Source organism: Phyllostomus discolor, chromosome 9 (genome assembly GCF_004126475.2).
Source record: "Phyllostomus discolor isolate MPI-MPIP mPhyDis1 chromosome 9, mPhyDis1.pri.v3, whole genome shotgun sequence".
Classification (NCBI taxonomy): domain Eukaryota; kingdom Metazoa; phylum Chordata; class Mammalia; order Chiroptera; family Phyllostomidae; genus Phyllostomus; species Phyllostomus discolor.
Genome location: NC_040911.2, coordinates 97,178,327 through 97,206,274, shown reverse-complemented (window position 1 = coordinate 97,206,274; position 27,948 = coordinate 97,178,327). Strand labels below are relative to the sequence as shown.

Sequence of the window (27,948 nt, the reverse complement as noted above, 5' to 3'; positions counted from 1 at the left end):
TCAAGGGGCCTTGAGAGCCACAGCAAGGAGTCTGGATTCAGTCTGAAGGCACTAGGGAGCCACAGAGGGCTCCAGAGCGGAGGGTGACAAGATCAGATCTTGTGGAAAGATACTCGGGGTTCTCTGGTGGGAGAGATTGGAGGAGGCGACAGTAGAACAGGCCTCACTTTTCTGAGGTCAGGCGGACTCTGTCTGTGTCCTCTCTCCCCCTCCCCCTTTTGCTTCCTCCTGCTCCTCCTCCTCCTCCCTCCCTCCTTCTCTCCATTCTCTCCTCCCTCTCCCATCTGTCCCCCTCTCTCTCCCTTCCTTTCTCTCCTCTCCCGTCATATTCTCTCTCTCACTCACTCAGCTCCTCTCCTCACCGCCCCCCCCCCACAACACAACCGCACTTCACTGTCCCCAGGCTGGCTGGCCCCGGCCGGCCCTGACCCTCTGGCGCAGATCCTTGTTTTAATTAAACTGTGGAGTCTGTTTTACTAACCTGACGTCTTGCTTAGGGAAACCAGAAGATGAGTTGCCTGGGGCCAGGGAGGCGAAGTTGCCAGGGGACGGTGGAAAGGTTTCCATGGCCCCGTCCCAGGCAGGGGCCCTGCATACCCCCTGAGCCCTTAAAGGGGCACCAAGCACCTCCGTGAAGGGTTGGAGTCTGGCCCGGCCTCTCTCTCCGCTCCATCGCTCACCCGGGCAAGCACAACTCCCTGAAGCCCTTTCCTGATCTACGGACATGCGAGGTGGGGGTGGTTCATAGTTCCTCCCGCAGGGCGTTGCGAGGTATAAATGAGCTATACCTCAGTGCCTTTCCCCCCCCGAGGGTCATAAAATCAGTTGAATGGGTCAGAGCCACCAACTGAGAAGACGAAAAGGGGAGGGGCCGGAGTGGTTACCGAGATAAGGCTGTGGGTGTCGTGGGTGTTTGTTTGAGGGGAGTCCGCTCTCTGGGCTGTTTGTGTAAATGCACCTCTTCCTGCGGCCGCCCTTCTGAACCGCTGCAGAGCCACAACATAAACGCACTTAGAAGAGTTTATACAGTACGTGCTTAAACAGTGGTGGCTGGCATCTTGTAATGGGAGCAAGGAAGATTTCTCATTTCCCTGTCATGTCCGTGGTGTCACCCCCTCTTACACATGGGGAAACGGAGGCTCAGGGAACAAAGAGGTTGTACTAAGGCCGCTCCACCAAACTGAGCTGCAAACATCGGCTTGATCTGGCCTGTGTCTGTGCCACCGACCTTCCCGTCGGGAATCTGCGGGGAACGGGACTCAGGGCACAGGCTGGGCGGGGGCTCTGGGGCTGGGCCACCCTTGGCTGTGACCTCAGAGGCAGCACGAACTCCTGATCTTGCCTTGCTAACCCCCACTGCGCCCCACCCCCAGCAGTTATGAAGGAAACCCCAAAGGGGAGGAGGCTGTGGTTTTTCTGCTTCCTAATGGGTTTTCCAGAAGCCGACACATCTAGAAAAGATCCCCATGTGAGGCAGGGGAAGATGGGGGGCTGGCACGGGGCTGGGAGGGGGGCAGCTGGTGCGTCAGCGTCTGCAGACGGCAGAGACTGTCAGGGTTCCGTGAGGCCGTGACCGAGAACGAGCCCCCCACTGAGAGGCCTGGGTCCCAGCTTGGTTCTGCGGCCGCGGGAAGGGCTGTGTGCCTGAGGGCAGGGCTGTGTGCCTGAGGGCTGGCTCCTTCCCCTCCCTGGGCCTAGAGGCCACATCTGTGCACTGGGCATGGTGGCGATGATGATTTTAGGAGTCTCACCACTCACATGTTTCAAAAATTCCCCCATGAGTCTGTGACTCTGATTCTGAGAAGTCTTCTCAACTTCCCTGCTGTGCATCCATCCATCCATCCAACAAACATTTATTAAGCACCCACTGTGTACCAGGGATTTGGGCATACATCAGGGATCAAGACAGACACAGTCCCTGTCCCCTCCTCAGGGAGCCTACGTTCCAGTGTACGAGACAGTGAGCTGGTCAAGAAAGAAATGACCCGGTGCTCTGAGAGCCCTGCCCGAGCGTCCTGCGGTGACAAGGCGGGCTGCAAGGCCTCCCGGTGGGAGCGACACCGGAGCTGAGCCCCGCAGGGCGAGAAGGGAGGAGGCCACTGCAGTAGTCCTACGGGGTGTGCCCCGATGCCCGGACAAGGGCGTGGCTGGTGGTGGAGGTGGGAGGAGTGGTCAGACTGTGGACCCATTTGAGGGCGGAGCCCACAGAGTCTGATGGACAGGCAGCAGCCTCGGCGGGCTCTCGGGTTTGTGGCCCAACGATTGGGAGGATCGAGGTGCTGTTTTCCAAAACAGGAAAAACCTAGCAAGAAGCTGGTGGTGGTACAGGATCGAGAGCTCCACTAGACCTTGTTAAGTCTGAGAAGCCCATGGAACAGCCAAGTGTGAAAACAAACCTCCTCCCACCCAGCCAGGCCCCACCAGCCCAGATCATGGGTGGAGGGCAGCCCGCCGTGTGGCAGAGATTAATTCCCATGACCCACTTCTGTCTGCCTGTGGCTATCTGGGTCGCCAGGGCCGCGGGTCCTCGCCCCCCTCAGGGCCCGTCCCGCCCTCCTGTTCTTTTTAGTTCTCTGGCCCCTGCTGCCCAAGGGCACCGAGGGAGGGAGCCAGAGCATTCCTCTCCCACCAGCCCCTCTGTGAACCTGAACTTCCCTGCCTCCGTGCCCTCGCTCTCCCTGTGCCCTCTGCCTAGACGTCTCCTCCCTTCCTCCACTCTCACGTGGCCAGATTTGTCCCCTCCTTGTAAGTCGAGCCTGAAAGCCTCCAAGAAACCTTCCCTGGTTTCCACTAGAACAACAGGAACCATGCTTTCAATGCCTACTACGTGCCAAGCCCTGTAAAAAGTAATCTACCTTTCTTATCTCGTCTCATCTTTGAAGGTAGAGGTCATCATTGTTTGAGGGATAGAAAGTTAAGGGTGAAGGACGTAAAACCACTCTCTCAAGGTCATGGGAGAGAAGCGGCAGAGTCGGGGTTCAAACTCTACACTCCGTCATGTGTCCTAAGGCAGCTTAGGTACTTACCCTGCCTAAGGCACTTCGGGCTCTTCGCAGGCATAGAGTGGGTCTGTTTAGGTTGTGCAGCCCCAGAATCGGGCACAGTCTCTCCGTAAATGCTGGATGGCTGGATAGAGGGCTGGGTGAACGGACAGGTGGGTGAGCGGGTGGATACATGGACGGGTGGACAGCTGAATAATGGATGAACCACTGGATGGATGAATGGGTGACAGATGGGCGGATGGACAGGCAGGTAGATACGTGGGTGGGTGGTGAGCGGATAGATAGGTGGATAGGTGGATGACTGCGTGGTTATGTGGATGGGCCGATAGCTGAATAATGTGTGGCCAGTGGGTGGATGATGGATGGATGGCTAGAGAGATGGTAGATGAGCAGATGGATGCGTGGATGAAAGGATGGACAGGCAGCTGATGGACGGATGGATGGAATTGAAAAAGAGATGAGGGGGGTGTGAGAGAGAGAGAATTTCCACCTGCCCGAGCAGTCCTTGCACATCAGGCCGTGAGTGAGGCCCCCTCTGACCTTGGGAAGAGTGGGTGAAGAGACCAGCTCTCTCAGAGAAAACGGCGAACAGATCCACCGTCTGCTGAGCACCCGCCCGTGTGCACCAGGCAGCATCCTAAAAACCCCATGCGTACTAACTCAATCAATCCTCACGAAAGCCCTACCTATGGAGAAAATACAGTCCTTTTCCCATTTCTCAGATGCGAACACTGAGGCTCAGAGAAATCAAGCCGCTTGGCACAGGAGGGAGAACGCTATGGACAAGCATCACACAGCCTGTCGGTGGGATGGGCGCTGGCGCCTACGGTAGCCCTGAGGGGTCCTCCGACCCGGCCTTTGTGCTTTCTGGTCTCCGCCTGGGGCTCTTCCCGTGGTCAGCACCTTCTCACAGTCAGGTCTGGGCTGAAACCTGTCCTCTCACAAAGGCCATTGTTAACCACCGCACACAGTGTGCCCCCAATCATCCTCAGAATCACTTAGGACACAGATTCGGCTGCAGTGACAGGGACCCAAATGGCAATGACTTAAACAACATCAACATGGTTTCTTCTCTTTCTCTCTCAATAAGGAATGCCCAGCTGGGTGAGCGGCAGAGCTGGGATTTGAACCCAGAGTCTTCTGAATCCACGGCCTGTCCCCCTCTCCCCCTAATCCATACACACAGGGCCCTGGCACAAAGCCAGCATCTGGGTCTCTCCAAGGCCCAGATGGGGAAACGGACTCGGAGAGGAGAAGGAATTTTTCTAGATCCGAGGCGAACCCACACACTAGCGCCCAGGTCGGCCTCCAGAGCCTGTTTGCTCAGCTCCGTGTGGCGCTGCCACCTGAGTTCCCACCCTTTACTCCACTCCCCCGCTGCCCCCAAACACGCCACTGTCAGGAAGCCCTTCTGAGATCTAACTCAAAGCCTCAGCTAACGTCACCCGGGGAGGGAATTCCAAGAAGCTTCCGTTTCTGTTCCCACTGTAAGTTCTGGTCTCCGGTGTGACCGGCAAGACGTAGAGAGTGGTGAGCAGAGAGGACAGAGCACCTCTGAACCCCAAAGGAGGCCAGCTGCCAGCAACAAAAGCTCCAAAAAACGAGTTGAAGGTCGGGGTGCCTGGGTTCGAATTCTAGCCCCAGCGCCCCCATTACTGTGTGACTTCCGTGAAGCCAGTGACACTCTGTGCGTCTGTTTGCCCTTGTGGGAAAGAGGGGCCTTAGCAGGCGGGAGTTATGTCTGGGTGCTTTGACGTTTGAACCAGAAACACCCCAGTGTGAGTGGAGAGACAGACCCTGCCCCCCCGGGGAACTTGAAGCCAGCAGGGAGCCCGGCCTCGCAGGGGAGAAAGCGTGGGGACAAAGCAATCAAGAGGACAACAATAGCTGTGGTGATGGCGGTTAGTCACCAAGTGCAGAGATGACAGGATCTGCGGGACCTTCCCAGGAGCCGGTGTGGCCCAGGAAGGGGCCCCGATGCTTCGGGCAGGCATCTGCTGCGCTGCTGCATTGGCACTGCTGCACTTGGGGCTGGAGAACTGCCCGTCGTGGGGTCTTCCCGAGCACTCTTGGAGTTCAGACCCCTCTCCACCAGACGCTAGTGCAGGCCCCACCCCCAACCACTTTCCATGCCAGTACGACTGCCTAAACTTTCTCCGGACTTTGCCAAGTATCCCCTGGGAGTACCATCGCCCCTGGTGGAGAACCAGTGCTTCTAGGCGTACTCTGAAATATCAGCATCCGACTGCAAAACCTGCAGCCCCGCGCAGGCCTCAGGCGTAGGTGATCAGCTCGAATACATCCTGGCGTCAGGCGGGTAAGAACCATCAGCAGGTGGCATTCCGCCTGAGAGCCGCCAGTGTGAGACCTCTGTCCTAGAAGGCCAGGCTGACCCTACAGGTCATTCATTGTATAGATGGAGAAACTGAGGCTCTAAGAAGGGGAAAGACTTGGCCAAGTTCACACTAGAAGGCACGGCAGTGTTGAACCTAGAACCAGACTCAGTTTCCCTATCCATCTCTGTACGAGGTTAGACCGCTTGGCTGCTGGCTGCCTGGCAAACTGGTCTCCCCCACGCTCCAGTGGTTCCTCCTGCGGGAAGTCTCCTGTCACCCCTTCCCCGCTCTGGACCTGGTTTCTCCAGGCAGTGGACCGGCCGCTCACCCCCTGACCACCTCACTCGGCTGTGCAGTAATTTGCTTGTCTGTCTCTGTGCTGCTAACCTTTGCAGGCCTGGCCCCTGGCCCAGCACTGGTCATTTTTAGCCGTGCCATAGAGTTAAAATGTATTAATTTTTATTTTCAGGTATATGAAATGTGCAGCCCTGCATTCATTCAACCAGGGACCACAATGCCTTGGGCACCAGTCAGGGCGCTCTAGGGAGAGCACAGACCGGGTCCTGCACTGGGGCGCCCAGCACAGGGGCAGAGACAGGCGTCACAGCGGGTCACGGACATGCCCACCACTGTGTTGGCAGGGCCAGGAAGAGAACGGGGCGAGTGAGGCGCCCGGGGCACAAAGTGTCAGAAGGCGTTCACTCTCAGGGTCATGCAAGTGCAGGCCCTGCACTTTGGTTCTAATACATTTTACAAAGAAAAAGTTCAAGCATGTGCTGGCCGGTGGGGCTCAGTGGGTTGGAGCACTGTTCGGTAAACGAGAGGTTGTGTGTTCGATTCCTGGGCAGGGCACCTACCTAGGATGCGGGTTTGGTCTCCAGCCCTGGCCCTTTTGGGAGGCAACCTGCAAATCAGTGTTCCTCTCCCTTTCTCTCTCTTTAAAAAGCAATGAAAAAATGTCCTTGGGTGATGATTAAAAAAAAAAAAAGAAAGAGTGAAAATGAAAATTTAAGCAGAGATGTGGCCCGATCAGGGAGGTAGGAGAGGGTGGAGGAAGGCAGCCCTCCGTAGGTGGGGCATAAAGACACACACCATTCAGGGTGATCGTTCTCGCCCCCCAACCCTAAGTCCCCTTTCTAGATATCCAGTACTGCATGAACCGATGTTACCGCTCCACTTCCCTAGAATAAAATTCGTAGGTGATACACCTTACCAATATACAGAACTTCCACCCCTACCCCCAATCAACAGAGTGTCCTAACTTTAACAGAAAGGAGAATTACAAGAAAATAATTTATATTAAACCTGTAGGCATTTCAATACACAAATGCCTGGGTGTGACAATGACACCAGAAAGCATCACGAAGGTGTCAGGTGCTCTCCCTATACATAGAAGCACCGTGAGTGTGACAGTGACAGAAACAGAGAGCTCCAGGTGTGCTGGCAGCTCAGAGGCCGCAGACGGCACTGCCATCATCATCTGCGTGATTTTCTCCCATCGTGGTGAGTAACTCTTGGTAAAGATCTGTTCTTCCCCTGCTCTCTCTGATGGTTAAACTTCTGGAAACTCGGGGTCCACGAGACCTTGGCAGAAGATATTTGGTGTGTTTATGTATAAAATAGAGCCCGAGCCTACATTCGGGAGATTAGAAGCAGCACTGACTGGGGCAACACAAGGTCACCTGGCATGCCGCCTGGCACGCAGGCCTCTGCCCACTCAGGGTCTGGGGCATCCTCTCCCATCCCAGCTGCATCCCCCACCCCCCAGGTTTCCAGCTCGTGTCCCTGTGGGCAGTGCCACCCGCCGAGAATCACAGCGCCCAGCCTCCAGCTCCCAGCCAGGCTCCGAGTAGAGGCCGTTGGGTATCTGTTGATCTTTCCATCCTCAGCCTAATGGCTTGTTTATTTACATGGCCCTTATCAGACTCTGGCACAGGCCCGAGCGGCTCTTCCACTTGCGCACGTCCTTGGTAATTATCCTTGGAAGCGAAGGAGCCAACAGCAGCACAAATTATCTCCCGGCCAGTCTGAACCAGTCTTGCGAAAGACTCCCAAGGAAGTCAGTAGCCCCTGGCTGAACCCACTCTGAAGTCTCGGCCACTCCAGACTCACCCCGTGGACTCTAGTGGACACACGGTGGACGTTAGCCAGCTCCCATGTGGGGTCGGGCCAGGGGCAGGCAGCTCTGAAATCTAGAACCCCTGCCGACTCTTTCTCAGAACCACGACCACCACGAACCCCTTCCCCAGCCACGGGCTTTTCATTAGAACAGGGTTTCTCTATCCAAGCATCAAACTCATGACAGCCGAATTTTTCTCACTTGAGAAGGAAGACAGAGAAAACTTCTTATATATATATATATATATATATATATATAAAGCTTTTATTTATTTATTTTTAAAGAGGGAAGGGAGGGAGAAAGAGAGAGGGAGAGAAACATCAATGTGCGGTTGCTGGGGGCCGTGGCCTGCAACCCAGGCATGTGCCCTGACTGGGAATCGAACCTGTGACACTTTGGTTTGCAACCCACACTCAGTCCACTGAGCTATGCCAGCCAGGGCGAAAACTTCTTTATTTACTCCTGCACCCTCTCATCGTCCCCTACCGGCCCCCGCATTAGACACGGGCCCCCCAGCCTCAAAGACGGAGACCACAGTCTGCGCGATAAGCCGCATGACTTCCACCCTGTTGAACTTCCAGGTGTTAGGTCCTCCCAATGTAAAGGTAGTGATTTACAAGAGTAAACGATGACTATCCATCTCACGTGATTGTATTTGGAACCCAGCCCATAGGGGTGTGAGCCTACTGTGTGTTCTTTCTCATCTCCCTCCACACCTGAGAGGTGGGTCTTCTCATGCCCATGTTACCGATGAGCAAACAAGCTCAGAGAGGGCTGTGGCTTGCCCGAGGCCACACAGCAGGTCAGCTGGGGTTTGTGCCCCATCCGCAGCCCCCACAGCCCACCCTGGTGACAGTCACCCTGCTGCGAAGTCCTTTTCCTTCTCTCAGGGAACAAATAGCTGTTTACCCAATTTTCTATGAGCAGGTTTCCAAAGAGGCCTCCAGAGTGGATGAGCAAGCCGGCGAATTCATCAGTACAGCACCTCTTAGGGAACTTAGTATTAGCCAGCCGCCCACCCGCCTGGCTCTAATTAAAGGCCTGTCTGTCTCTTGCTTTACAAACTGTGGTTTCCTGGGGCCTATAATTTAACCAGTCACAATCAAGGCCTAGCCGCCACTCCCCATCTTACTGAGGCTAGAGGTAGAGAGGAAGGCACCATCGGTATGGCCTCGGGTTCGGACCCTGACTCTGCCATAGGGGGCCAGGACGGGGGGAGGCGGGGAAGGCACTCAATCTAGGGCACGAAGATCTGGGACCAGGAGCATTCGTTCTTCCTTTTCCCTCAGACGCCAGTGCAGCTCTGCATGGCAGACCCTGTCTTTACAGAAGATGTAGCTAATCTCACCATAGATTTTTTGCATGCTTTTCTAACATATTGCATGAAAAGCCCTGGCTGGTGCAGCTCAGTGGATTGAATGCCGGCCTGCAAACCGAAGAGTCGCAGCAGGTTCGATTCCCAGTCTAGGGTACACGCCTGGGCTGTGGGCCAGGTCCCCAGTAGGGGGCGCGTGGGAGGCAACCACACATTGATGTTTCTTTCCTTCTGTTTCTCCCTTCCTTCCCCTCTCTAAAAATAAAGAAATAAAATCTTTTTTTAAATATTACATGAAAATATGACTTATTTGATTACTGAGGTTTTTTAGGATTGCCTTAAATTTTGCACCCTAAAATTTTTTCGCCATAGTCTGGTGCCCTGCTGCCACAGCATGTAACTTTTGTCAAGCCCCCACCCCGCAAGCTGCAACTGTCCCATCTATAAAATGGGGGTACCAATAGCACCTACCTCATCGGCCTTCTGGATCCAAAGTCCCTGGCATACAGCTGGCACTCAATAATGGCTTCCACTATGGGGGAAGGGAGAAAACTGGGGACATGATTGGCATTGGGGACTGGACAAGACTTCAGGATGCAGGACTGTTTGCACATCACACAGTGTCTCTCCCATCCCTGGTTCCCACCCACTGAACCCCAGGAGCACCCCCACCCCCGCACTGTGACAGTCAGCAGTGCCTGTCCACCCTCACATTCCCAGCATGCCTCCTCGGGGACAGTGCCGCCGCCACGGGGCTAGATCGCAGTCTTGGAGTCACACAGACCTGGATTCAAATCCAGGTTGTCCTTTAGCTGTGTGACCTTGGGCGTGTTCCTTAACCTCTCTGAGCCTCTTGTTTTCTTCATTTGTAAAGTGGCAATAACAATATCTCATAGGGGTGATTCTAGTGTTTGGATCTCCGATTTCTACTAGCTGCTACTGTTATGATGTCATTTGTATTCAAAGCAATACACTCTCCTTGGAGCCTGCTCTCCTGTGGCAATTTGGAGGGGGAGGCGACGACCAGCTATCAGCAGAGCGAGCAAGCGTGCAGGAGGGAAGGAGCAGATCTAGCCTGTTGATGTGTGTTGATTGAACCAAACTGCATTTACATATTTTAATTAATTGCCAACATTAACAATTTGGGAGATTTCACACAGACAGAATAGGTTTTTTTGTTTGTCTTGAGAAACTGGAAAATTAGGCCACCCTTGGGGCACCTCTCTTCCTCTTGGAGCTGGTGGGAGGTGGCCAGGCACCTGCCCCAGCACCCCAAATTTTACATGCAGCCAGCTGCAATCCTTTGCACTTCCTGCCCGGCCCCTCCAGAGGCTGGAAGGGGGAGGAACAGAGCAGGCTCAGGAAACCCGAAGGAAGAGTTTTAGAAGGAAGCACGGGATTGGGACTGTGTTGTCAGGGAAGGTAAGCCCTATAGCAACTCAGCGTGCCTCAAAAAGTGGCTGAGAGAATCAAGGTTTTTGTGGCTTCTTCCATCTTGCAAGCTCCTTTGCAAATTGCTAAGAGCCAGGAAAATGTTAACCTTCTAGGGAAGGGGGCTGGGAAGAAGCATAGCAGGAGCAAAAACCTGGAGCCTGGAATCATCCTTCCCTGCCCAAGGAGTACTGGCAGGAATGGGGAGATAGTCAGGTAAGGGACAGAAAGCCAGGTCAGGAGACCCCAAATCCAGCCCTTGTTCTGCCACAGACTGGCGTGGTGACTTTGGTTACTCACTCCCCTTTCCCTTCCCCACCTCCCCCAGAATGGGTGAAAAGAAAAAGCTGACCAGGAAGGTGCCTTAGGACTCAGAAATTTAAGGTCATCTTTTCTGTTACACACCCCCTTATACCAGTACACAGTAGGTCCTCAAACAGCACTGTACTGTTTTTGTACAGAGCCGTGCAGCAATTTGGCCTGGCCCAGAACTGTGTTCCCTGCAGGCAGTTGAGAAGAGCTGTAGGAACAGCCGGAAAAAGTGGTTGTTTGTATACGTGCTGCCTGCCGGGTCCTTGGGCTAGAACTCTAGGGAAGGTTTCCAAACACGAGCAAGAAAAACAGTGCCTGGGTGAGAGCTGGGATACCTTTGAGGGCTCAGGAGGCAGACTGTCCAGTCAGGACAAGGGGACGTGGCCCTGAGCAGCAGCCCCTGCTCTGGGTTGCCGTGCTGTCTCTGAGGAAGGGATCAGGTGGTGGTCACTTTATCCATGGCAGCTGATGCAGGACCTGACATGCCTGGAGGCTGAATAAATAATTGATTAAAAGAAAGATGGAAATGAAACAGGAAGTGAAGGGAGGGAGGGAAGGATGGATAGGTAAATGGATGATAGAAGACGTAAGGATGTTTGATGCTGGATGAGTGGATAGGAGATGGATGAATTAAAAAATGGAGAAAGTAGAGGGAGGAAAAAATGAAGAGAAAGAAAGTGAAAGAATGGACGGGTTGAAAGTTGGGTAGGTGAGCCCTGGCTGGCGTAGCTCAGTGGATTGAGCGCGGGCTGGGAACCAAAGTGTCCCAGGTTCGATTCCCAGCCAGGGTACATTCCTGGGTTGCAGGCCATAACCCCCAGCAACCACACATTGATGTTTCTCTCTCTCTCTCTCTCTTTCTCTCTCTCTCTCTCTCTCTCCCCCCTTCCCTCCCTAAAAATAAATAAATAAAATCTTTAAAAATTAGTTTAAAAAAAAAAAAAAAAAAAAAAAAGAAAGTTGGGTAGGTGGATGAATAGAAGGAAAAGAAGGAGGAAGGAAGATGGATGATGGATAGATGGAGAAGTGGGTGGATGGAGGAATACCAGAATGGAAGATAGGCAAAAGAATGAAACTGGATGGATGTTGGATAAGTGGATAGATGGACGGTTGAGTAGGTGGGTGGAAGAACGGGACCTAGTTCTGCCTCTGAGAAACAAGGCACTAACCAGCACCTACTGAGTTCCCACTGTCCACCCAGCCCCACGCTAGGCACTGCACAGAGACAGAGCAGTAAAGTCAGGATTCCCCTCCCCCCGCCCCCCCCCAGGGAGTTCACTGTCTGGTGGGGAAAAAGGTTCCGAGGCTGAGCCTGTAGCCCAAGGCTGCCCAGGTAAGAGGTAAAATCCACAACAGTCCTTCAGTTCTGCCTGCAAACTGGGCCCCTCCACTATAGTCCCAGACCCCTGAGAAGGGGAGGATGACCTTGGTCAGGCTTCCTGTGTGGCCTGGGAGGGAGGCTCCTTGGAAGGGCCTGGCGCCCACCGGAGTGGCAGCTCCTCTAGGGTAGGAACCGGGTCTGTGTTCCCCACTGCATCCCAGCCTCTGGTGGAGCCTGTCCTCACACAGAAGGTAGTCAGCCACATTTCTTCAATAAATGGATGAGCAGGTGAGCGAATGAATGAATGAAATGAATTTGTGCAGCTTTGCCTATGGCTGTAGGCGAGTTCCATCCTCTTCTTAAACCTCGGTTTCCTTGCCCCTACAATGGAACTAACAATACCCAGCATGCATTGTGAACTTTGTAACCCGAGGAGAGGTTTACAAATGGATAGTGTGGTGTTAATAGAGGTGATAATAGTATCAGCATCAATCACAGGAGCAGTAATGGCCCCAGTGGTCATTGCATTCATAGTGGAGAGGATGGCTTCATTACTGGTAGCGGTGCTAGAAGTATTAATACAAGTAGTCACGGCGTTGCTGGTGGTAGTGATGGCTATATTCATGGCGGTTGTAAGAATAATGCTGTTGGTAGCAGGAGAGAGGAGAAGGAAGGGCATTCCAGGAGGAAAAGCATTCTGATTTCAGTTGCGAGCGATGGAAATCTAATTCAAATTGGCTTAAGCTGGAAAAGAAAGGGAGGGATGATTTATTGGCTCATGCAATTGCAAAGTCCAGAAGTGGCTCTGGCTTCTGGCCCAGATACACATGCCCTTGAACCACATCGTTAGGACTTGTCATTGCAACTCAGTCTCTCTCCATCTTTAGTCTCTGCCTTCCCTGGGGGTGGGCTTCACTCTCAAGGAAGCTCTCTCAGCCTCCAGACTCCCAGTCTCCCAGCCAGGTCAGTCCCTGTCAAAGGACAGCTCCTCCTCTCAAGTTGTTATGGCCAGAGTCCCAGGATTTGCTGCCCGTGGTTCAGTCTGTGTCACATGCCCATCCCTAGGCCAATCACTTTGGCTAGGAGGGATGAAGTGTGCTGATTGGTCCAGCCTGAGTCACATGGCCACTCCCAAAGCTGGAGGTAGACAGGGTGGTGTTATCAGAACTAGAGGAAAAAGACACCCATGGCAGGGGGCCAGTGGGTGGCCTTCAGAGGTAGGGCCAGGTAAAGATGACAGAGGTCCAAGGTAGATGCTCAACAATTAGTTTTTCTCCTCCCTGTGCTCTGAGGATAGGGAACAACCCATAGAACACGGAGGAGAGAGCAGCCCTGGATTCAAACCCCAGGTCTGCTACTTGCCAGCCGCGTGGCTTTGGACAAAGTACTCAGCTTCTCTGTGGCTCAGTTTCCTCATGTACAAAATGGATCGTTTTGAATATGAAAGAGGTTTTTGCTTAAAACAGAGCCTGGCACAAAGCAAGTCCTCAATTAATAGAAGTAATAGTGCCAACTCCTATGATCTGTGAAGATTAAAAATCTCGTCCTTCTGCCTGGATGCTCCTCTCCCAGATCAGCACACAGCTGGATCCTTCTTCTTCAGTTCTCAGCTCAGATGGCACCTCCTCTGAGAAGTCCTCCCTGACCACCAGAACTAATAATGCCCTTCTACCCCTAGCCACTCTCTATCGCATTAACCCATTCTCTTGCCTTTGTAGTATCAGAAGTGACCTTTTCAATTTATGTTTCCTCATTTAATATCTGCTTCCCCCACCCAAAGGTCAGCACCCTAAAGACAAGGTCTGTCTTGGTCACCGCTGTGATCCACATTTGCTAAATGAAGGAATGAATCCCTTTACTTGCCCAGCACGGTGAGTTAGCATGTGGCACTGCCCCCATTGGGGTGCCTCTAGGATAGAGATGCAGGAGTGGGGGAGGGGTGCAGAGATGCACTCCCAAACTGGCCGGGGTGGAGGGTCGGGGCGGCCTGGCTGAGCCTGCCACCCCCTCTGCCATCAAAGGAGAGCCCCCTTTCGTCTCTGGCCCTGACTCTATGGAGGGTCTCAGCTCTGGGTGGCCTTAGGGGACTGGAGCATCCACCGTGACTTGGGTCATCCCAGCCAAGGTCAGGATAAAGCTGACAGGACAGGACAGGACGTTCAGGCCTGGGATTACACATCCTTACACATCCGGCCGCTTAGCAGAGGATTAGTGCAGACACCACGCCTACGCTGTCCAGGCCGGAAACGGGGGCCTGGGCGGCTGGGTCACAGGCTGCCTCTCCCCCCTCCACCCACTCCTCAGGCCCGTCCTGCCCTGGGGAAGCCTCCAGACCCACCGAGACTGGGCAAGGCTCCGGGCAGTGTGGCTGCGGTTTCTGTGCATTTCCATCACTGTTCATGGAAGGCCTACTGTGAAGTTGGCCCTGAGTTCACATTTTATATCTTCTCCCTCAGTCCTTCAAGACTCCCTCAAGATGGAGACAGAGGCTTTTTTTTAAAAAAAAATCTTTTCCTCAATAAATAGTGATCGAGCACCTACTGTGTGCCAGGCACAGGTCCAGGCCTTGGAGACACAGAAATGGCCAAGATGGTCCTGCTTTCATGGAGCTTGTAGAGGGGAAGACGGGCACTCCTTGAGCAAATAAAGAGTTTTGAAGCCCTGGCTGGCATAGCTCAGTGGATGGAGTGCGGCCTGCGAACCAAAGTGTCCCAGGTTCGATTCCCAGTCAGGCCACATACCTGGGTTGTAGGCCACGGCCCCCAGCAACCGCACATTGATGTTTCTCTCCCTCTGTCTTTCTCCCTCCCGTCCCTCTCTAAAAATAAATAAATAAAATCTTTAAAAAAAAGAGTTTTGAAACACACGTCAGCTCTTAAAGCAGGGAATGGGGCGGGGGTGGGGTGGGGCGGGGATGCATGCTTCAGCAGGTGAGATCACCCTAATTTACGTCCTGGTCCCAGGAAGCTGAGTCGTGCCCGTAAGCCATGGCTGGTTGGGGGAGCCTTGCTCCCCGGCAGAGAGCAGAACGTGAACCCTGTCCTCGTAAACGTTTGTTGGATGGCAGAATGCATATTCTCCCAGTGCGCTAACACCTTGCCTAGCTGCCCGTTGCCTGCAGGGTCTCCTGCAGACCCCCCAGCTAGCACGGACGGCCCTCAGGATCTGGCCCCTCCCAGTCCTAGCTTTTCTGGCCTCCCCAGCATGCCCTTCCCGGTCTCCCCAGCCCATGAAACGCCCCCACCATCCTCCCGCTTGCTCAGAGCAAAACCTGGGATTCCCTCCCAGGCTCTCCTTTCCCTGACCTCACGCGCCTGAGCCATCAGCGGTTTGGTGATTTCCACCTCCAAAATCCGTCTTCTCTATTCCCGGCAGTCACCATCTCTCACCTGGACACCCGCCAGGCCTCCTCACTCAGATTCCCGCTTCTCTTCCGGTGCCCCTGGTCCCCCTGCAGGCTGCTACCAGATGCGGCCGGAGGATCTTAGTTAGAGCCTGCATCAGGCCGAGGCCCCAGCCTGCTGAGAAGCCCTCTGTGGTGAGGATGGTTCTCAGAATAAAAACGTCTTCTCAGATCTCCAGGCCTTCCTCACCTCTCTCTTTGACCTCATCTCTAGTGCCTCTTGCCTTCCTGGCAGCTCCTGGTCCACCGGTCTCCTTCCTCTTCCTCTAACACGTCCATCTCGTCTCTGTCTCAGGGCCTTTGCCCCTTCCCGGAGCAGCCTGTCCCCAGATATGCCTATGCCCAAGCTCTTTCGCCTCCCTCAAGTCTCCCCGCTCCACTGTCACCTCCTCAGAGAGGCCCTCCGGGGCCACTTGAAGTAACAGTAGTCACCCCTCCCCACCCTTTTGTGGTTTTTATTCCATCACTTTAATTGGCAGAGTGAGTGGTAGAGAATGGCAAGGGTCTTTAGAGAGTCCTGACAGGTGTGTGTGGGGGGGGGGGGGGCGGCAGGATGCAGCCTGAGGCTCAAAAGTAGCAACTACCCAGCTTTCCTGGGGACCCAGAAGAGCAGGCCACACACGGATGGGCAAGGGGCTAGAACCAACGGGATTCCGTCCCACCTCCCTGGTTCAGAGAACCCCGTGGGCCCAGCAGCGGCCCCAGCATTCCCCGAGGACCCCGTGACGGTGTCCCTGGCAGGCCATAGTCCCTTCCCTCCTCGCTGGCCGCACTCCTGATGACTTATTCCTTGGCTCACAGACCCAGATCCCTGCAGAGGCCAGGCAGGCGTCATGAACAAGTCACAGTTAAGGTTTGAAAGCCACAGGTCTGGAGAAGCTGGTGCTTAGCTCCAGCCCTGGGGCCTGTCCCAGAGGAACGTAAGCCCACAGTAGCCAGAGCTTCAGAGTCTTTGCAAGAAGCTGGAAACCTGGATTCGGTGGGAAAATAAATGTTGGCAAGTAACTCACCGTGTGGGCCAAACAACCCGTTCACGGGTCAGTGGAGCCCTCCAGCTGGCAGGGTGGCCTCTGTTCACACTTGTCACAGCCACACTCACCTTTCGTTGGCACCACTGGCAGTCGATGGGGTACGCCCGTTCCCCCCGTGATTTCATGGCTGCCTCACAGATACTGGTGCGGTAGAGGGGAGCCCACTTATAGATAAGAAAACTGAGACTGAGAGAGACGCTGTGATCATCCATGCCAGGCTGAGCCTACAGGTGGCCCAAAAGCTAAAGAACTTCCAAACTCTGCACTAAAAACATCTACCTTTGTCTCATTTCTTCTTCCAATCCTGCCCACTTCACGCCAGGGGAAACCAAGGCTGAGAGAGGTTAAGGAATGGACTAGAACTCACCCAGCTGGCAAGAGCTAAGGCTGCCACACGGCTCTGTCCGACATCAACATTTGCAGGCTAAAAACCCTCACTCTCTGTCCAGCTTCAATGTGAAGCAGCTTGGAAGAGTTCAAATGCCTTGGCAATAGTGAAACCATTGTTGGTGCAAGCTCCTACTAAGTGTAAGTTTGTAAGAAGTGCTGGGACTCCGGGCCCTTCCCTGGACCCTCCCCACTCCCCATCCTGCCAGACGCAGAGGACAAGGGGACAGGGGTTGGCTCAGCAGACCCTGTGGACAGTGTCCTTGGCTAACATTTCCTGTGCTCCTTGTTTTTGATTCAATCCACTGCTCTCTGCAGCAGGGATGAACCAATGCCATTCATCACTGTTAAGACTGACAGTCCCTTCCTCGGCTCCTAATGCCCTAAGCCAGTGTAGGGAACTGGCAATCACTCAAGCAGAAAGGACATTGGCTCCCCCTCCATTGCTCCCTATCAGTGCCTCCCTCTGCAGGGACCAGAGTCAAGTCCCCCGCTGTCACCAGAGACATTGTCCTCAGATGGGCAAGAGGTTGCAACACCACGAGCTCCCAGAATTCCTGCTTTGGCAAGGCTCGTGGGAATGCAGTTGAACTGTTAGGAAGAGGCCGTCCAACCCCGAGCTTGTTCGGAAGAGTCAGGTCACCGCGGGGAGTTGGGGTTTGGCAAGTGTGAACCCTAGGCTCCTGCAAACAGAGTCGGATCTTGTCTGGAAAGCTCTTCATATGCCATAGCAGGTCAGGAAATGGTCGCAGTCCTCGGACCTGCACCAGGCCGGGTTTGCAGACTCCAGGCCTGCGGAGCCCGGACAGAGGAGAAAAGAGAGAAGGAGCCTGCAGCAAACTAGGGGGCCCTGTGGGCAACTGGCTCTTCAGCGCCAGCCAATGGTTGCTGTCGGGAGTGCAGGTTGAGTGTAGACGCGTCGTCTGATTTTCCCAGAGAATCAGAAAACATGAATTTTTTATGTGAAATCTCCCCATTTTGAAACGTGGGCAAATACGTGAAAATAGCGTTTTCAGCCCCAGGCCTCTGGTTTGCAATGCCTGGGACGCCCCCTGCAGGGCCACCCCACCTCCTTTCCAGCTTCGTGACTTGGTTACCCTCTCGTGATGAAAGCCACTGGTGTCTGGCTCACCCCAAAGCTTCTGTCGTCATCCTGTTGTCCAAGGGAACAGATCCCTGGATTCCCGTTTCTTTGTGCCCAGGAGCGCCCCCTGCAGGCTCCTGACTCCAACTTCTCATCAATGCCTCCCCAGGGCCCCCGTCCTCAAGGGAGGGCCGGGACAAGGACTAGTGTGCCCCCAATCCCCTTGATCGGATCAGTGCCGGTGACCCTTTACTTAAAACTCCCTGGCTGTAATCTCCACCCTTAAAGCTGGGGGAGGCGGAAGTGCCATAAAAGGAGAGGAAGGTCTGATGGTCCGGAAGCCACCTCCTCCTCCGTCCTTGAAACCCGTTTGGGAACCCCACAGACTTGAGACGGAGTCCCGGATCTACCACGTGCAGGTCACGTGGCCCTGGAAAAGTCACTTCCTTCTCGGAGCCTTCGTTGGATTCACCCGCTGCTTTATGCATTCATCAACTATTTAGGGAGCACCTGCTGTGTGCCAAGCACTGTCTCATGCTGGGGACACGGCAGCGCCAGACTGCTGGCGTTCTGTTGCGGGACACGGAGGAGAACATTTCAGCTCGGCAAGATCAGCGCTGTGAACGGGAGAAGCTTGGGGGCTGTGGGCGTCCGGAGGATGGACATGCCCAGCCTGCCGCTGGGGGTCAGAGAGAGCTCACGAGAACGAATGGCCTCTGAGCTGAGGCCTGGACGGGGTGCGAGAATCACCCAGGAAAAGTGGGGGCGGAAGGGCACTCTAGGCAGAGGGAACAGCATGGGCGAGAATCTGCAGGTGGGAGCCACCATGGTGGTAAAGCTTGGGAACCGTAAGTGGTCCTGCCAGGGTTCCACGTGAAGTATGTGCCGTGGGGAATGCGGGAGATGGTCTGGAGAGAGGAGGAAGGGAGCATTCATGTAAAACCTAAATCTCTTTGTCAAGTCAATGATTTTTTTTTTTTTTTGGTAAATTTGCCAAACTGTGCAAACGTCACCCTCCGTCAGTTTTAGGATGTTGTCCTCATCCAAATGAGACCCCGCCTGCCCGTTAACTGGTGATCCTGTGGCCGCCCTGGCGACCACTTCCTGTCTCTACAGATTTGCTTTATCTGGACATTTCATCAAGTGGAATCAATCATACCGTGTGCGGCCTTCGTGTCTGGCTTCCTTCCCTAAGCCCACTGTCTGCAGGGTGCATCCATGTTGTCGCGTGTATCGGTACTTCTTTCCTTTTCATGGAGGAATATATTCCGTCGCGTGGTATGGGCCTAGCATAGTGCATATTTTCGTAGGTATGAATTTATACCTCGGCTGATAGACATCTGAGTCGGTTCCACTTTCTGGCCATTATGAGCAACGCTGCCGGGAACGGGCATGTGGGTGAAAAGCAGTTTGCAACCCTTAAACACGAGCTGCAGCCCTCAGCCTGCCCGAGCCTCCGGTTGTCACTGTCCAGGCTTGACCTCAGAGGGCTGCGTGACCGTGAACGAGCCCCCGCCCTTCTCTGCGTGAGTCCTCCCACCTCGCGGAGGTGAGCCCGGGCTCTTTTCCGCGTGGACACTCTGTGCCTCGTCCACACTCCCGGCAGCGCAGGGGAGTATGCAGAGGACGTGACGAGTTTGCGCTGACTGCTGAAGCCGAAGGTGGCCGTCCCTGTGAGCAACCCCCAGACGAGGACAGGACGAGGGAGGAGCGCCTGGCTGCTCTCAGCTCTCTTCTCCCGGAGCACCAAAGCCCACTCACCCGTTTGGTGCAGGCAACGGGCTCCAGAATCCAGAGCCTCCTCGCAGGGAGGGAATTTGGGGATAACTTCCAAGTCCCTGGTCCTGGCTCCCGCCTCTGCTCCCCCAGTCCCTGGAGTCCTGCCCAAACCCGGCTGGGCTCAGATCCTGGGAAAGCAAAGCCAGAAATGCAAAGGCCCAGTCGGGGGCCTGAGCTGGGGCCGAGAGGACTCGGGTGCTGGCTGGTCCCCCACCGCTGAGACCCATCTCAGAAACCAGATCAACGCTGCTCATTCATTTGCGTTTGAGGCTGTTTGTGGGTTGTCCACAGCTGTAGCCAGGCCTTGGGACCCTCAGACCTAGTCCCGGACCTCCAAAACCTGTCTGGGGTTCAGGTCAGGGGTGACAATAAATTACCCAAATACTAATTTAATAACGTAACATATATTAAGCGACTGTTATGCGATAAATGCTCGATTACTTGCATCTTCATTTTAGAGAGAAGGAAATGGAGGCTCAGAGAGGGGAAGTGACTTGCCCAAGGCCACACAGCCTGGAAATAATAGTGTTGGGACTCGGCTTATCAGTAAGTGTAAGCCTGTGGAATAACAAAAGCTGATCTAAGAGTCCAGGAACTCATTGAATTCTTATTTCACCCCTGCCATGACAGACATCCCTACCTTACGGATGAGGAAACTGAGGCGTACAGGGTTTAACTCACATTAGGAAGTTCCCCAACCAGGAAGTGTAGCCTTGACTATAGTGGGTCCCGAAGACAGAACAGTCTTGAGGGTGGGGCCGGGAGGGGGAGGGGTCAGGGAAGCCCCTCAGGCTACAGACTGCACATGCTATCTGGCACTTCGGTGGGCTCACACACCGGAAAGGGGGCTTGGTGCACTGTGACCCTCCCAACCCAGCCCTGAGCAGCAGGTACCCAGGACCCAGCAGGGCCTCTGCACCCCCTTTTCTTCTCTCCTAGACTGAGAGGAGAGGAAGGGGAGGGCACATCCTCAGGTACAAAGGGGGTGCCCGCCTTAGAATAACAGCCCCGAGGACTGTTCGATAGCTGGGTGCATAATTCATGGGTCTGTCCGCAGACATCAATTATGTAGGCCTCCCCTGGAGTTGTCAGGGGTTAGAAACTGGAGCAGGCTTCCCCACCAGCCTCAGGGGAAATGGGATCTCCCAGCTCTTAAAGGAACAGGCTCCCCAGGGATCCACTCCTTCTCCTGCAGGCTCCCTCCTGGCTGGAGTCAGAAGCTGCAGCAGCGATCTTGGGGCTCAGCCCAAGGCCCTGGCTGGCTGCCCCGTGAGCTCAGACCCACTCTGGGCCTCGCTAGCCCTGAGCCAGTAGCTTTGCAAGCACAGTCTCCCCCCACCCCAGCCTATGAGGGGCTCGAAATCGGTATATTCCGGGGTGTCTCATCCTTGGCACTGCTGACATTTGGGGCTGGACCCTTCTTCCCTGCGGGGCTGCCCTGTGTATTGTAAAACATTTTAACAACATCCCTGGCCTCCACCCACCAAGTTGTCCTTCCCCCAAGTTGTGGCAACCAAACATCTCTGCAGAATTTGCCAAAAGAACCGCTGGTAGAACCCTCATTTTGCAAACAAGGAAACTAAGGCAAGGAAAGTTCCAGTGCCCGAGGCCACCCAGCCAGTAAACGGCCGTGCTGGCTTCCAGGTCCGGGATCCACACTCCTGACCTCGACGCAGCGGTTCCCAACGTGCGCTGCCAAAGTGTTTTATTCCAATGATCACATATTTATTTTAATGAATATTTAATACGCACAGCCCTAGCATGCAAAAGCAGCGGTTTATTGCTTAGGATGAGGCTCAAGTAAAACAAAGAAGGTTAGTGGATTTTGTCTGTTCATTTTGGGTTTGGGTTTTGTTTTTTTTTTTCCTACTCAGGAAACAGCAGTGCAGGTAGCAAAAGAACACGTGCAGTGTGATGTCAGCGCTGGGCCAAGTGAAACAGTTTGTCCGGGCATGCATACATTTGTGTTCAACACTCTACACCAAAGCAGAGAGATGAGAAGAGATTCTGATTATCTCGGGGGTGGAGAAGGACACAGGAAGTCTCACGTAACTGTGACGAGTTCTGTTTCTTAGCTTGGGCGGGGGGTGTGGCTTCACAGATGTCATTCGATTATGGTTCATAAACATCTATAAATTAGATCTACTAATTTTGTGCGTATCAGATAGTTTATAAAGTGACTGCAGAATTTTCTTTGTTCAATGAGTGGAGACCAAGAATGTAAAACTCAAGGTCTTTTCTTTTTTTAAGACACCATTATAGCAAAAACATCAAGAAGTGGGTAAAGCTGCTGAGGCTGGGAAAGCTCTGTGTCGCGTGGCGCTCCCTGTCCTGTTCTGAGCTGGCCAGAGAGACCCCAGGGCCGTCTCACTGCCTGTGGAACCCCCAGCGCCTCACACATAGGGAATGATCAATACGTAGTTGTAACCCTGAAAACCGGATGCCGGTCCTGACCCTTGCACTTGTAGCTCGGTGAACTTGAGCAGAGCCAGCAAACAGCGGGAGTGCCTGCCGCTGGCATGCCCCGGGCTGGGTGCCGTGTGCAGAGATAAGCCTAAGAACTGATCCTTGCCCACCCCCCCACCCCCCCGCAAAGCTCACAGATACTGGGCAGTGATGGGCATACGCATTACCCTGTGATGCGATGTATGTGGCATGTACCCCGAGGTATGGCAAAATACTAGGGGAGCCCCAAGGATGGAGTGGCCAGACCCGCCTGGGGATGACGTCAGAGTGGAAGGGACAGGACACATGGGCTGGGTTTTTTAAGGTGGCTCACAGTTCACTGGACAGACAGGAAGAGCACAGGCGTGCAGAACTGACCAGCAGTCGTGAGCAGCTAGAGAACTGTGAAGTCTGGGCACCTGCGGGAGGTGAGGCCAAAGAGAGGGGTAGGAGGAGTCTAATGCAGAGGGACCTGACAGCCAGGAGTCCTGAGTGGGGATTCATTGTGGGGGATAGAAGCCCCTCACACTCCCCCAAACAGCAATGGTGTTTGCGTGCAGGATCCAGCGGGCCGTTTCGGAACAAGAGCAGGAAGCAAAGACTCGCCAGGCCACAGGGGGCTGGGTGGTCTGGGCGATGGGGTGGTGTGGGCTGAGATAGTCCCCCAGGACCACAGCTGGCATTTGTCAGACCCTCGCTGTGTTCTGCTAGAAGCTGTCCTAAGTGCTCTGGGTGTGCTGATACATTTAATCTTCAAAGCAGCTGTCTGACATACATACTGTTATTAGCCCATTTTGTAGATGAGGAAACTGAGGCTTTGAGAGGCTAACTAACTGGCTCAAAGGAAGGAAGTAGCGGAGCTGGAACTTGAACCCAAAGTGGCCTGACACCAGAGCCCAAGCTCTTAACAGCTACCCTCTGCATCCTCTCTCAAACCTCCCGGGTCCTCACCGTACCTTCACCCTGCCCCTTCCCCTTGTTCTCTGGCTTCTCTCAAAGGGTCAGCTTCCCGTGATTTCTTCATGGCTTCTCTGTCCCCTGCGACATGGGACACACTTGCTTGGAGCTTGGGTTTGACGTCAAGCTGGTTGGAGCCTGGACTTCCTGTCCGACCTCTGGGCCAGTCAGTAGCAGCCGGGATCAAACCGTACAGGCTCGGTGACAGAGCAGCCCCGCAGCAGGGACTGCCGAGGGGAGGGACAAGTCTGAGAACAGGACGGCAGGTGGGAAGGGGGCAGCTGATAGACAATTTTAGAGACTTCGATTTTGACCTGAAAGCAGGGGAATGATGTGAGGATGTGATTGGATTTGTAGTTTTGAAAAAGACCCTCAGAGCAACGTATTACATCTGCTTGCATTTCTGAATCAGCCACCAAATAACACAGGCTCCATTCACATCAGCAAACATCCAGTAAGCCCTTTTTGTGGGACAAACCCTCTTCTTTTTTTTTAAGATTTTAATTTATTTATTTTTTTTAGAGAGGGAAGGGAGGGACAAAGAAAGAGAGAGAAACATGAATGTGCGGTTGCTGGGGGCCGTGGCCTGCAACCCAGGCATGTGCCCTGACTGGGAATCGAACCTGCGACACTTTGTTTCGCAGCCCACGCTCAATCCACTGAGCTACGCCAGCCAGGGCTTCAAACCCTCTTCTTGACCCAGGGGCCTCAAAGGTAGTTAAGCCACGACCCTTTGCCTCCGTAAGTCCATGGTCCCAGCTGGGAGTTCATAACGTGGGTCCGGGACGCCCACGCCTTTCCTAGGACTCGCCTGCCAGGTCACGTGGGCGTAGCAAAAGGGTCTGCAACTTTCACCTGGTTTCTAGCACAGCGTGAGGAGCTCATGCTCTGGGGTCAGACTGGCGGAGGCGAAAGCCCCGGCTCTGCCACTTCCTGGCTTCGGAACCCTAATTCCCACCCCCTACTCGTTGGAGACAGAGTGCAATACACTACAGATAGAACCTTGGGGGTTTTGTAAGAATGAAATAAGGGGTCACGTGGAAAGTGCTGAACACAGTGCCTAGCGTACCGTGAACACTCAGGGGAGGGTGACTGTCGCTTACTGTCATCAGTATCGTGTCGTGACAGCAGTTCCCACCCCGTGGTCGTGAGGAACCGCGGGTCTAGCTCACGAGTCCGCAGACCATGGCCCGCAAGTCACATGCTGTCCGCTGCCTCTTTTTGTCAATGGTTTTACTGAAACTCATCTACACACAGTCATTTGTGTATTAGCTAAGGCTGCTTTCGAGCTGCAGCTGCAGACTTCAAAGTCTAGAATATTTACTATCTGGCCCTTCATAGAAAAAATGTGTCAACCTCTGGGCTCCGTCATGAGCTTTCATGACTTCAGTTCTCTGAGCCAGTTTCCCCATCTGTACAATAAATGGGTTTGAACAAATCGGCTTTTTAGCTCCGCCCTCCAGCCACTCAGTGAATAATGTGCTGGGAAGCGCTCCTGAATGCTGACGAGCCTCCTGCAGACTCGGGGTATTCAGGTGGTCACCCCACGGCTGGTTGATGACTAAGTCTCACTGTCTTCTCCTCACAGATCCTCGCCATCATTTCCATCATGTTCATCGTCCTCTCCACCATCGCCCTGTCACTCAACACGCTGCCCGAGCTCCAGAGCCTTGACGAGTTCGGCCAGACCACGGACAACCCCCAGCTGGCCCACGTGGAGGCCGTGTGCATTGCGTGGTTCACCATGGAGTACCTGCTGCGGTTCCTGTCCTCACCCAAGAAGTGGAAGTTCTTCAAGGGCCCGCTCAATGCCATCGACTTGCTGGCCATCCTGCCGTACTACGTCACCATCTTCCTCACCGAGTCCAACAAGAGCGTGCTGCAGTTCCAGAACGTGCGCCGCGTGGTCCAGATCTTCCGCATCATGCGCATCCTCCGCATCCTGAAGCTCGCACGCCACTCCACTGGCCTCCAGTCCCTGGGCTTCACCCTGCGGCGGAGCTACAATGAGTTGGGCTTGCTCATCCTCTTCCTCGCCATGGGCATCATGATCTTCTCCAGCCTTGTCTTCTTTGCGGAGAAGGATGAAGAGGACACCAAGTTCAAAAGCATCCCAGCCTCTTTCTGGTGGGCTACCATTACCATGACCACTGTTGGGTATGGAGACATCTACCCCAAGACTCTGCTGGGGAAAATCGTGGGGGGGCTCTGCTGCATTGCGGGGGTCCTGGTGATTGCTCTTCCCATCCCCATCATTGTCAACAACTTCTCTGAGTTCTACAAGGAGCAGAAGAGGCAGGAGAAAGCAATCAAGCGGAGAGAGGCTCTGGAGAGAGCCAAGAGGAACGGCAGCATTGTGTCCATGAACATGAAAGATGCTTTCGCCCGGAGCATCGAGATGATGGACATCGTGGTGGAGAAAAATGGAGAGAATATGGGTAAGAAGGAAAAAGTACAAGATAACCACTTGTCCCCCAACAAATGGAAATGGACAAAGAGGACACTCTCCGAAACCAGCTCGAGTAAGTCCTTTGAAACCAAGGAGCAGGGGTCCCCTGAAAAGGCCAGGTCATCTTCCAGCCCTCAGCATCTGAACGTCCAGCAGTTGGAAGACATGTACAATAAGATGGCCAAGGCCCAGAGCCAGCCCATCCTCAATACCAAGGAGCTGGCAACCCAGAGCAAACCAAAGGAAGAACTTGAGATGGAGAGTATCCCCAGCCCCGTGGCCCCTCTGCCCACCCGTACGGAAGGGGTCATAGACATGAGAAGCATGTCGAGCATCGATAGCTTCATTAGCTGTGCCACAGACTTTCCTGAAGCCACCAGGTTCTCCCACAGCCCTCTGGCGTCGCTCCCCAGCAAGACCGGGGGCAGCATGGCCCCAGAGACGGGCTGGCGGGGAGCGCTGGGCACCAGTGGTGGTAGGTTTGTTGAGGCCAACCCCACCCCCGAGGCCAGCCATCACTCTGCTTTCCTCATCGAGAGCCCCAAGAGTTCCATGAAGACCAACAACCCCCTGAAGCTCCGAGCACTTAAAGTCAACTTCCTGGAGGGCGAATCCGGTCCGTTACTCCCCGTTCTGGGGATGTACCACGACCCTCTCAGGAACCGGGGCGGTGCTGCAGCTGCTGTCGCTGGACTGGAGTGTGCCACACTCTTGGACACATCTGTGCTGAGCCCGGAGTCCTCCGTCTACACCACAGCCAGTGCTAGGACACCCCCCCGGTCCCCCGAGAAACCCGCAGCAATAGCATTCAACTTCGAAGCAGGTGTCCACCAGTACATCGATGCAGACACAGATGACGAGGGACAGGTACTGTACAGTGTGGACTCCAGCCCTCCCAAAAGCCTGCACGGGAGCACCAGTCCCAAGTTCGGTGTCGGGGCAAGATCAGAAAAGAACCACTTTGAAAGTTCCCCCTTAGCCACCTCCCCGAAGTTCTTGAGGCAGAACTGTATTTACTCTGCGGAAACATTGACTGGAAAAGCCCCCGCTGGTCAGGAGAAGTGCAGGCTTGAGAACCACATCTCCCCCGAGGTCCGGGTGTTGCCGGGGGGAGGGGCCCATGGGAGCACGCGGGATCCGACCATCTGAACCACCCCACCCGGAGGACAGACTTGTGGCCAGGTCCAACGAGGCGCACCGCTCAGCTCACCTGCCACAGGGCCTTTCTGCACGAACTCTGAAACGGAAAGGCTCTGCAAAGCCCCCAGAAAGGAGAAAGACTCTAGAGAAAGCTCCCTAAGACCTTGAGAGCCACGGTCGGTCCACCGGAACGCCGCTGGCCAAGCCATAGGACCTGGCGCCTCCTTGGGACACCCCCACTGCCCTCTCTGGGAGGCGACACGAGCAGGGCTCTCAGCCACCACTACCACATTGTAGCCGTAACCAAGGCCGCCTGCTCCCCGTCCTTCTCTCACGGCCCTCCATCACCGCTGCCGAAGGCAACCTCTCCGATCCCTCCTGGCCTCGGCTGGAGAAGGGTACTGGAACGCGTGGCTGGTATTGAAAAAGTGGGTTGACCCGTTTGCTCTGGGTGTTGCCTGGCCACCTCTGGGAACTCCTGTCCATCACCTCCTGGATGGATCCCACTGTCGGAAGGCTCCGGGGGAAGGCTTGTGTCATGGAGAAATTCCTGCACTGTAAGCCACGATCCCAGTGCAAAACCCTTACTCAAACGGCTTCATGGACTTCACTGTTTCGTAGTACCTGAGATTTTATTTTGAGATATCATCGGGGTGAGTTGTACCACTTGTACTCAATTCTCATTGCCCCCTGGCCATCTGGGAAGGGTTCAGAAGGCGGGCACTCAGCCAACAGTGCGAATGCTGAGCATCGCTTTAGGGTTATTGAGTGAATACATTTCCTGTGCATCACTGGTGTAGACTCAAAAGATATGCAAGTGTCAAATATGCAAAAGAAATAGCTTATTCAAAAAGACTGTATGTTCCTGAAGAACAGAATAAGATCTGACTTTTTTTACCTACCAAAACGAAAGGAGAAAAAAATCCCCAATTGAAACGCCCCGTTCAGACTTTTGAATACTTCCTGCTGCGGCAGGGAAAGCATCTACTATAATAGAAATCCTTTTTTTTGTTTCCTGTGGTATTCAAGTTTTTAAAAAAAAAAGTTAAAATAAAAAAGCACTTTATGTTTTTCAAAAATAGGTTCTACCAGGGACAGTGTCACCATCTTGCACTTTAAAAGAAGCACTATTTCCCGTGGGCTACTTTCGGGGACTGTGGTTGGGTTGTTGCTACAGTCCATGCCTGGGTCCAGCCACAGTGGGTGATATTGCGCTGGTATTGTCGTCTGCCAGGCCACAGCCTGCGGGCGCCTTCCCTGCCCCTCCGAAGCATCCCCTAAGTCCCCTTGCAAGGAAGGGTACGCGGCCTATGAGGAGGGCCTCTCATAAGGTCACGTGTACAGGACAGGCACATCTCAAAAGAAGACGGTAGGCGGTGGGGCACTGGGTGTTGTACTTCGTTCTCTTTCTCGTCAACCAGCCGTCGGTGTGTTTTC

At 54.2% G+C, this 27,948-nt stretch overlaps 1 protein-coding gene across 2 annotated transcripts in view; it reads left to right on the top strand.

The window, feature by feature from the left end:
- Nucleotides 1–27,425, top strand: part of KCNB1 (potassium voltage-gated channel subfamily B member 1) — a 79,183-nt gene extending 51,758 nt beyond the window's left edge. For both annotated transcript variants that reach the window (XM_028524252.2, XM_036009960.1), the window contains one exon: nt 24,511–27,425. In XM_028524252.2, coding sequence (XP_028380053.1) covers nt 24,511–26,520 — 2,010 coding nt within the window. In that variant the 3' untranslated portion in view covers nt 26,521–27,425. The remainder of the gene's footprint in view (nt 1–24,510) is intronic.
- The last annotated feature ends 523 nt before the right edge of the window (nt 27,426–27,948 follow it).